At 39.0% G+C, this 10,486-nt stretch overlaps 2 protein-coding genes across 8 annotated transcripts; one reads left to right on the top strand and one right to left on the bottom strand.

Moving 5' to 3' along the window:
* The first annotated feature begins 328 nt into the window (after positions 1–328).
* Positions 329–4,266, top strand: sfxn4 (sideroflexin 4). Of its 7 annotated transcripts, XM_061689813.1 has the most exons (14): positions 329–477; positions 594–659; positions 738–794; positions 865–891; positions 1,062–1,116; positions 1,886–1,911; positions 1,989–2,042; positions 2,121–2,183; positions 2,258–2,326; positions 2,680–2,770; positions 3,089–3,204; positions 3,283–3,368; positions 3,437–3,554; positions 3,626–4,266. In XM_061689813.1, the coding sequence occupies exons 1-14, from the start codon at positions 439–441 to the stop codon at positions 3,701–3,703; spliced, it is 945 nt and encodes a 314-aa protein (XP_061545797.1). In that variant the 5' UTR covers positions 329–438; the 3' UTR covers positions 3,704–4,266. The 7 variants fall into 7 exon arrangements, with proteins under 7 accessions (XP_061545797.1, XP_061545798.1, XP_061545799.1 ...); XM_061689814.1 differs by lacking the exons at positions 1,886–1,911; positions 1,989–2,042 and having other exon boundaries at positions 742–794; XM_061689815.1 differs by lacking the exons at positions 1,886–1,911; positions 1,989–2,042 and having other exon boundaries at positions 3,123–3,204.
* dennd10 (DENN domain containing 10) lies at positions 3,660–10,175 on the bottom strand. Its single transcript, XM_061689812.1, is given in 11 exon segments — positions 3,660–5,562; positions 5,645–5,739; positions 5,834–5,941; positions 8,165–8,265; positions 8,370–8,481; positions 8,916–9,042; positions 9,044–9,065; positions 9,153–9,232; positions 9,311–9,507; positions 9,732–9,786; positions 9,893–10,175. Coding segments are annotated over 10 exon segments (1,056 nt in total). The 5' UTR covers positions 9,778–9,786; positions 9,893–10,175; the 3' UTR covers positions 3,660–5,394.
* Between the last annotated feature and the right edge of the window lie 311 nt (positions 10,176–10,486).

Below are 10,486 nucleotides of genomic sequence, written 5' to 3'. Positions count from 1 at the left end.
GTTTATCATAATTCAATGATGTTGTTCCCTTGTAATTATTATTATTATCATTTCATTCCAGTACAAAAATTGACACAAAACAAAAACAAACAATACAAATGAAAATTAAAGTATAAGGATGCCTTCAAGTGCTCACTGAAATTGAAGAACTAAATATATTTCAAACAGGCAGCCGTTATATCTTTCAACTTTCGACTTAAATATATAGAATATACTACATGTGGGTTCCATTGGAAGCTATATGTAAATTTACACCCTCTCATTGTCATTGTGGAGTATTTGTCAAGTTTCCGATTGTCCGTGAACAAATAACTGAACACGTGACTGAACACGGAAGTCGTTTGACCTCAACAACATGTCAGAAGCCCCTGTTTGAATGTGACAATATTTGCCTTGAAATGGGAACCATCGTCTTTTAAGTTTACAAGAATTGCTGTAATGGATGCCAATCTGTTGTACTGGAAGAGCCATGGGGAGGTAATTGAGCAGGTGGAGCTTCTTAAGCTTCGTGTTTAGTTACATTACTGTTATATCTAATGTAGTTAGTAGCCCGTCCTTTAATTCACTCTATATTTGTATGTTTTGTGTTCCAGTCTGTATTTAGCCGTTTAAAGGTGTGGGTGAATCTTTTGGATCCATCCTTTCTGCTCACATCGAATGTGAGTATCAGGAATAGTGTGACAATACTGGACAGTGATGTGTCACTAGTGTTCAACTGATGTTCCTGCGCCACTCAGGCAGAAATACAAGAAACCCGCACTCAACTTAGAAGTGAAGAAAAAGTCAAGAAAAAGGTAAAATATGCTGGTCTTTTACACACCGTGACTGCTACCAATGTTTTCTGTCTGCTCTTTCTGCCTGTAGGATGAACATGCATGGAACATCTCCCTTGTAAGTAATGCAGGAGACACAGGCCTGTTTTAGCTGCTGAAAATATTATTTGGCCTATGTTATATGCCCCATAATTTGGGCTTCTAATTAAATCATATGTGTTCACATAATTCACTGTCTGAAAGATGAAGTTAAAATTCATGTTTTTGACACACATTTTGTCTTGACAGTCGTCCATCCATCCTGATTCTGGTTCTGTGCTTCCACTGGTTTTCCGCCCTCCAGGTACAGTACATTTAAAATACATATAGATACAACTGGTGGATATTGTGGCAGATAGAAAACTCTATGCAATTGTGGACATGTTAGTAAGAAAATACCGTTGACAGTTAGGTCCAAACACATTTGTATATGTTTTTATAATTTTGTCTTCATACCACCACAATGGATTTGGAAAAAAAAAAAAAAACTATGATAGTGATTTAGGTGTAGAATTTCAGATACAATTTAAGTGTTTTCAAACAAATACGGAATTTATCGTTTTGATAGCTAACAATTTTATGCAAACTACCTTCTAGTATTTGGAATATTGACTCGAGAGAGGTGAATTGGCCCTGGCAAGTGAACCGCGCAAATGTCCGGAGTTCATCAATACTGAGTTGTCTTTTGGCAGCTGTTTAAGTGGAGTAACATGAAGTCTGACGAGATCTTAATGCAAGTGAAGGAAGCCATCACTAGAAATTGACAGTATCTTTAAGACAGATAGCAAAAATCTTTGGTGTGGCCAAATCAACAAAGCGCTGGTCAGCCCGCAACATGAAATGCCCTGAGAGGCCGCAAAAGACAACTGAAGGGCACACAGTTGTTGTTTTTTTGTTTGTTTCTTTTTGATCATGGTGACTGCTGACAAGGGTACACCACTGTCACACGATTATTTGTGAGGTGTTTGGGGCTTCACACTCCACTCACATCACCCTCGCATCCTACAAAGCTCCCTCTGAAAGATGTTTCCCTGCTACTAACACCCTTGCTTGTCTCATTTCCCCCCCCCCAGCATTTTTGCCATTAACTGCTCCTTTGGTAAGTCTGTCGTCCAGTAATAATACACGATAGTCTGGAGCTCGTCGGAGGAATATTACAATTTTCTCTGTTTTTAGGTGGTTGCTAGCTTTTTGCCACATAAAAGTATCAAACCAGCCTTTTTCTGGCAGGTATGGACATATTAAACTGTCTTTTGTGAACTGTGTTCCGTACCACTTGATTTACATCAATGAAACAACTCTCTGCAGTTTTTACTACAGAGTTACACTGCCGGGTTCAACTATGCAAACAGAAATTCTTCTTCAGAGCAGGTAATGTCCTCTTTGCAATTCTGCAATAAGGTGCTTTGACAATTCAGGAGTCGGCTCTTTTTGCTTATCTGCAGGGTCAGACAGCATCTCTGAAGCAGCTTCTCTTGATAGCAGGGACAGTCTCATATGCCACATGTGCAGGGGTATGTGTGTACAACGGTCATTGTGCTACCTCAGCTGTAGAGATTTAGCCTACCTTCAAAAGTCCTGACCACAACATTGAGTGCACATGCACAATTTAATGAGATACAATACAACTGCTTTAGATTCCTACATATTTCACACCCCTCTAATGAAGTGCAAAACTGTCACTATGATGTTGTACAATTCTAATCTACATCCACAATAGTAAACTACAGTGGACCCTCACATATATGCTATTCAGCACCCACAGATTCACCTTGATGCAAATGTTCTTTTTTTTTTTTTTTTTTTCCCTCCTGCTTATTGAAGGTTTTTGAAGATTGTGATAATATCTTGTACATTTTGGTTGCAGGCCCTTCCTCAAATTATTGTGAACCGACTGGGTACAAGAAGCCTACTCATTCAAAATTTCTTCAGGTTTATCGTACCAGTCCCACTCTCAGGTTCATCATCTCTTAAAATAAAAGCGCTTAATATCATTGCTGTCGGGGGAATCCTTGCAGCTCCAAAATTGTTCAGAAAATTATTTTGTATTTTTAAATTTTGTAGTAATTAAAGATTGTCTCGTTACAGAGCTAGCTGTTTTCAACACTTTAGATTGATCATTGTTTTTTTTAAGAAAAAAAAAAAAACTAATAGGGATTGAGCAATAGTATTGATTTGTCATAGAAATATGAAACTCACCAAATTTGGACATAGGGTTTCCCCCGACAATGACGATATGAAAGTATTTCAAAGCATAACATGTCTTCTGCTGCCAGCGGCTCTTGCTTTCTCCAACGTGTTTACTGTCAGAGGGGAGGAATGCGAAACTGGTATCCAAGTGTTTGATTCCAATGGCAATACTGTCGGCATATCTAAGGCAGCCGCAGAAAAGGTAGTAGAGGAGTAAATGGCAAAGGAAGATGTTGCATGTTGGTTGTTCACACTATGGCACTGGTTTGTTGTTTGTCAGGCCGTGATGGAAACTGCATTGTCAAGAGCAGTACTGTTTGGCACAACTGGTGCTGTTCCTAGTCTCCTGGTTTCAGTCTTAAAGAGGTCAGTTGACTCAAATATGAATCATCAGATTGAATTTTTGGGTGAACTAAACAAGTTCTCTCCTTCAGAACCAGACTTTTCCAGAAGAATTCTCTGCTGATCCCTCCTATCCGTCACATAAGTGTAGCATTTGTCCTCGGCCTGATGATCCCACTTTCATTCAGTCTCTTCTCTCAAATGGGGACGGTAAGATTCTGAACATCCCCTCGGCTGAATGTATCCACATGAGCCCTGCTGACACAGACAATGTTTTCCAGATAAGGAAAGAAAATGTTGAGGAAGAGCTCCAGGCCAAGATGGCCGAAGGACAGTTATTCTACCACCGAGGACTTTGAGCAACAGTTTAACACAACTGAACCTATACTAGGCTCGGACCAAACGTAGAATAAATAAGAAGCACATCTTTTTTAACAATAGATTTATTAATACAGTCAGAATAATCTGAGTGTCTATCACTGCCAAATACACATCTGTTCATAAAAATAAATTTAATCCTCCAATGTTACATCATCAGTTCTATGCACTGTACTGTGGAATGAAATATTGAGGCGCAAAACCATTCTTCTCGCAAATATATCCCACAATGCAACTATTTATTAATAATTTAAAAAAAAAACAATAAAACCTGAACAGAGACACTATCTGTGGCCATGGAACAATCTGTTAACTAGATAAATTTAAATTAAACACTTGTTTGAACACATCTGAAATGATTAGCAAATCATTTAAATAGAAAAACGGACTTGGTTTAAAATGGTTGTCTAAGTATTCCTATCACTATGGCAACCAAGCCACAAAGTTTGTTTTTTTTTCCTCTTCAAGGCGACGTGAAAAATTGACTGACAAAGAGTGCCAGGCCACGTTTCAGGTGTGACAATAAACAACCTAGTAAATCTTGCATCTGCCTGTTGCTGTCAATATGTCTGTGAGCTAGCTCATCTTCATTTTCAGAATTATGTTCTCAATTCTGATCATTTTCATAGTAGCTGCCCCCCCCCCCCACTGACACACACACGTTTCTCAGGCCTCCTCCCATGCAAAAATCCACCCTTTTAAACAATTACCAGACCAAAATACAGAGTTTTGTTAGCTTCACAGATTAGAGTTAGTGTTAGATTTTGATAAGTGGCACATGATTCATGCAAGTAGTAACTTCACGGGTAAAAATAATTTTCAATGTCTTTATGGGTGCTAATTTTTTTCTCCCCACACCCTGGGCTCCTCTTTCTCAACTTTAAGCTTCCTGGGTTAAGCCTGAGAACCACGTCCACGGCCGTCATGGTAATAAAAGCATTACTTGGTCAAAGTAGAGCGGACGGTGTTTTCGGGTGCTCATTTTCATGAACAGGACCGCTCCCTCGGAACAGGCTTTTAAAAAATGGGGTCTGAAGTGTATTGTAATTCTTGATCCTTGGAGTATTCTGACCAGCTTGGGACAGACATAAAAAAGCATGTTATATTGCAGAGAAAAACAATCTTGTTTTAAAGGAAATATTACTTGGGTAATTTGTTGTGAATTACTGGATTACTGCACCATGTTTCTCGCTTTGGGAATGACTTGCACAGCATGTAACAATGAGGCACAAGGACAGTGTCGTAAGGCATAAAACACAAAGCTACACGAGCAGATACAAGGTCATTTCTTGGTTTGCATTCTGTCTGGGAATCTGAGGTCAATAAAAAAAAAAAAAAAAAAAAGAAATCCTAAACTCATACTTCATGGGGGAAAAAAAAACAGCACATTTGGCACAAAGAAATACTCCTTTAAATGTACTTCGAACATGTACAGTACATCAGTTGCACATGATTAAAATATGGTAAAGTGTCATACGTTTACTTTCGAGGAGAAGAGGGGGAAAATTTGTCAGTTTACCACATTTTAATCATGTACATGAACAAATTAAGGATATTTTTATTTATTTATTTATTTTTTTAAGTGCATACTTTTATTGTTATAATCAGAGTCTGCTGAAGCGGCAGGCGTACCCGAACTGTCATCCTTTAGGACAGCATCTGAAAATCTGTCTCATATCCGTAAAAGTTGCTCGGCAGCAGCCAGATGAAACAGGAAGTTTTCCGTTGCTGGAGGGAAATGTTGCTGCTTTAAATGTTCCAGAGTAATTTTGGAGCCTTCACAGTCACCAGCCAAGGTCCCCAAATGAGCAAGAATCTGTTTAGTCTTCAAAGAAATGTCCTGCAATTGAGAATGTGGGTGTCACGCTTGGGGAAAATGGTCTCCAGTCCCGATAGCTTAAGACCAAAAACACAACTCTCACCTTAATGACTTGACCATCTGACCTCTCGGTGTCTTCTGCAGACTGGACAATAAGATGGCCGATATCCTTGTGTAACTTCCCCATCATCATAGCCTCTGTGTTGGAACACATCGTGTATTGTCATTTCCCACTCACCATGTTGAAAATGCACGGGAGTAGTCATTTTCTTTACTGAAAAGTATACAGCACCTTTAGTGCTCTGTGACACAGTGATGATGCTGTCTGGGAGGTTCACATACACATCAAACAGGTCTGATCTGTTGCTCACCTCTGGATCGACAAATCCTGCTATATAACCTGTAGGAAAAAAATTACTTGAACATAAATGACTGATATCCCTTACCATGAGAAAACAAAAGTTCTCTTCCATCGCAATACCCTCTCCTACCATAATCCACTGGAGCTGTGCTGCTGCTGCGCTTACTTTATTATTGTTTTAATCATGATTGATTGTGTTGGTTTACTTTTTTAATATAATGTGGAAAAAGATGACAAAATGATAACTTTTTTAGTTTGGTGAAACATGAAAAAGCAACACACTGAAAGCATGTACCGAGCATTACATTTGATGAGTACGAGTGTTTTTTTCCTGTTTTTGTTCCATGTCGTCATTACCATTTTCCTCAATGATGTCATGCCATGGCCATATTTAGGCCCTTTTTATTAAACCTTCACCGCCCTACAATTACAGTTCAGTCGCCCATTTATTCATACTGTGGCCAAATGATGAGTTAAAGTGACTGCTTTATTTGTTGAATTATTATCTTCTTGCTGGAAATGACAAAAGAATGTGACAAAAGACTAAGATGTGTTAGAAATCTAAATATTTTCACCATTATCATTGTTATTTTTCCAATAGGAAATTCATATCTCTGACAATTATGCACCACTCAGAAGGATACAGGTAACTTCTGGCATCATCTACTCAAGAGCATGCTCATCAAATATAAATTTACAACAACTTTTGTCAAGAAAAATGTGAATGCCAGAGTAGGAATAATTTTGGACTTAACTATGCATTCATTCTCTAAATTATACCTTCAGCTCATGCAGTGGACTTCTCTTTTATGCCTTAAAAAAACAGATTAAAACGCAAGGGAGTGAAGGAGAGTTCTTTTGTCCTGCCTTGCCAAACTTCATGTTAAAAAAAAAAAAAAAAAAAAAAAAGCCACTGACCTTCAACATGAGTCATGCAGTGAGTCAGCGTGGCTCTTATTGGATATTTGTGAATTAGTTATTATAAGGCATCACGAGTACTTTCTCAGTCTTCTTGTTTTTATTGTTTGGGGTGTCACAAAAGCAAAAAAATATTAAGTGATGAAGTCACTGTTCTGCTTGAGAGGTTTCTTTTCACGAAAATCTTGTTTTCTCTACTTTTCTTTGTCAGAAACTAGTGTTTTTGGTGAAACCAACACATTTAGTAAAAAACAGAAAAAGCTGGAAACAAACCTTTTTTCAGCTGAAAAAATATTCTACTCTTTCTTTTGTTAGACTCAGTGTTTACCAATTTCTATATGCAGTGGTGCTTGTGTCCACAGTAACATTATTCTGTGTGGACAAAGAACACTGTGAAGCCAAGGCAGAGATTTTGCTTTGACCTTTTTTGTAATCAAATTATTTGAGTTATTCAATTAATCATTTTAGCAGTATACTCTGCTTTATATATTTGTGTTGCAGAGAACAAGACCACGCAAATGCAGGCATGCAAGGGGTGACGACAGAGTGCACAAATGGTGCTGCACTCCTGAAAGGAGGTTGGGTGGCGTTAAAATGCTTTGGTTATGGTAACCTCGACACTAGTCAAAATGCAGACTTGCTATTTCTTCATGTCCAACGCAGGACTTGAACTGTGACCTTCAGGTTCCAAATTCCAGGTGCTTGGGAATGAGCTAGCTACACCGAATAATTCTGCCTGAAGGGGTTGTGCCCGACCAGACGTCCTTGTGGATGCACATCAATTTCTCGTAGCAGATTACAAAGTAGTTGGGACTAGTAACAATCCCTTAATTGACCAATCGATTTTAATGCCCGACCTAGGTGGTATACAATTTTGTTGTATGGACTGTCGCACTTGAAACTTCATGCACAATATCTCCCTCTATCTTTACAATCTAAAAGTCTCTTACTAGCTTAAAACAGTGTGACTTAATTATTTAAATGGAAATCTTATCATGGTAAATATTATTTGTTCACTCCCAAAGGATTGGGGTTATTGTGACATTCGCAACTACTGTGCTGGCTTCCCTGATTCTAACTATAAATTCTAGTTGATAAAGCAGGAACGCAAACCGCTCTGTGCGCTACTAGTAAGCAAGTCTGCCTCACATTTCTGAGGTTCAGGGTGCGAATCTAAGCTCCGACTTTCCTGTGTGGCGTTTGCACGCTCTCCCTGTGATTGCGTGGGTTTTCTCCAGGTAATCTTTCACCTAAAGTCAGCGGGGATCAGCTCCAGCTCACCAACGACCAACTAAGGACATGCGGTATTAAAAATGGATGATTGAACGCAGGAAACTTTCTCACCTGGGCATTTACTGAGATGCTCTAGTTCAGTATCAGTCAGGTGCACACATGGATGCAGGACAGACCAATCTTTCCTGTGCCACGCTAGAGCAGGAAGCACTCTAAAAATAAAAGACAGGAAGGGTGTGAGTATGTACACTTGATAATATTACAGCCACTGTTACATGCAAATATTTAAGAATTATGAATTGAATATTAAACTTACCTTGTGAATTCTAACAAGGCTTCAATTCGAGGGTGGTGGACAGCAATCCGTTTTTTCAGCATGACAGCCGTGTACAGGATAATGGTCTCCATGCCAAACTGAGATGCCACATCTGATACAAAACATGTCCAAATTGATGTGTGTGTCTATCTATCGATATCTATATACACTAAACAGAGAGAAAAAAAGTTTAAGAGTTACGTACAACGAAGGAATGGTAGCAACAACGCTTTACCTGCTTGATTTAGATTCTTAATTTTCCAAGTTGAAATTGTCCCAGAAACTGATTCCCTCAACTGCATCCCAGCATTCCAAAGATTTGGTTCCAAATGTTGTTTTAATCAGATAGGTTGTTGGTTTTGTCTTCCCCCACCAACCCCAAGTCTTTTTTCCATGTTAGTTGGTAGAAGTTCAAGCTATCAGCTTATCCCATAAAATATATATATATATATTTTTTTACATCACTTTCAATTTATATAAAATGGTGGTCTATTACTGAAATCAAGCAGAAGTCACTTTTTTTTTTTTTTTTTTTTACATCTTTACCTTTGATTGATCCTGCCAGGAACGCCTTGTGAACATTGTAGTCCTTGATTAAAAATGAGCCATTCTCTTCACTCTGGCAAATACCTTTGGTGAGGACAGCGATGTACACCTCCATCATTTTCACTGGGACTGCCAAATTTGATGTACATCCTGAACAATAAAACAAAGCTTTGTTTAAGGTACTCCTCTCAGATTGTGTAATAGTTCAGCCCGACAACAGGTGCGTGCACACTGTACCTGCACAGTATTCGATTGAGTGCAGCATATTTCTCGGGGTTGAAGTCTCTTGCTGTCACTACAACTGACAAATGAGTAACCTAAGGATGGGAGGAACACAACTACATTTAAGAAAATCAACTGCTGTGCCATTGTTATGAATAAATCAGGCACTGTACCTTGTTTAGCGAGGTAGGCTCCTGTACCTCCAGTGTGCTAATGTAATACCAAGTACGACAGAACTGGCCAAACACAAACGTGTGAAAATCTTCCTTGTTCTGTGTCAGGCAGCACTTGCTGAGCAGGACTTGTCGAAGTTCTGAGCCTACCGCGGGATAGCACCACACCCAAAGAGTGTCCCCGTTCACATCTTTTTCTGGGGACGACATGAGACATTTTCAATGGCTGGCTCTTCTTAACACACTAGTTGTAAACGACGCGTCAATGGTGTAACGCCAAGACGGAACCAGCAGATTCTGCTGTTGGCGCAATTTGGCTCACACTGCTATCATGTAACTCTACTACACAAAGCGTGAGTCGCTAATCTCCCATGTAAAAGAACACGACGTGAAACATAATGGCTTGAGAACGCTAACTTACCAATCAATCCAACGCTTAACATAGACTGTGCTTCAGTTGCTGCCATATTCCATACCTGGAGAGTTTCAAGTAGCCACAAATACAATTGGGGTAAAACACAACATCACATCAAGATGCGACTGACAAGCTGAGAACCCTAAAAACTATTTAAATAGACAAACCTCAAAATGGATGCTGCCAGAAAGTGATTAACTATGAACGCGATGAGTTATTGCTGTTTATTTTACCTCTGCTCTCACCACTTTTCTTCTGTTTCTTTCTTCTTCCGGATCAGGAGACCGATGGGCCAGTCGTAACCAATCACAGTGGGCGTAAAAGATGCATTTAATGGTATATAGAAAATAGGTTTTTACTCTTCAATGGTAATGACTGGAATATTAGATACGTAACTGCCGGTTTAATCACCAGTTGTCAATAAGAGGTATTTAACATTCATTCAGCTATTTCCTCATAGACTTACACAGTTCTGCAATACCAGTAGAAAGACTTAACATTTCAGTTTGTCTGCATTAGGAACCTGGATAGCGGGCTTTCTTGGCAAGCAATCTATTCGAATGTTTCAAATACTTAAAATTTGAGGTATATCCACTTTAGGGATTGACATGGAAACCCCACATTATTTAACAACATTTGAGTGTCAGCGAACGCACCACAATGTTTGTGCACTACATACGGGGATTATAACCAACCGTAGTTGCCAGGTATGTTTGAAAGAAAAAAAAACGCATAATGTAATTGTACATTTCATAAGGCAC

This window comes from Phycodurus eques, chromosome 11, assembly GCF_024500275.1.
Source record: "Phycodurus eques isolate BA_2022a chromosome 11, UOR_Pequ_1.1, whole genome shotgun sequence".
Lineage (NCBI taxonomy): Eukaryota > Metazoa > Chordata > Actinopteri > Syngnathiformes > Syngnathidae > Phycodurus > Phycodurus eques.
Note: the sequence above shows the minus strand (reverse complement) of the source record. Positions and strands in the feature narration are given on the sequence as shown.

Bases quoted from the DNA above. Each gene is read 5' to 3' on its own strand.
- sfxn4 (XM_061689813.1), top strand. From the start codon at position 439: ATGGATGCCAATCTGTTGTACTGGAAGAGCCATGGGGAG. The intron at 1,912-1,988 runs GTAAGTCTGTCG...CTCTGTTTTTAG, and splicing joins TGCCATTAACTGCTCCTTTG to GTGGTTGCTAGCTTTTTGCC. The intron at 2,043-2,120 runs GTATGGACATAT...AACTCTCTGCAG, and splicing joins AACCAGCCTTTTTCTGGCAG to TTTTTACTACAGAGTTACAC.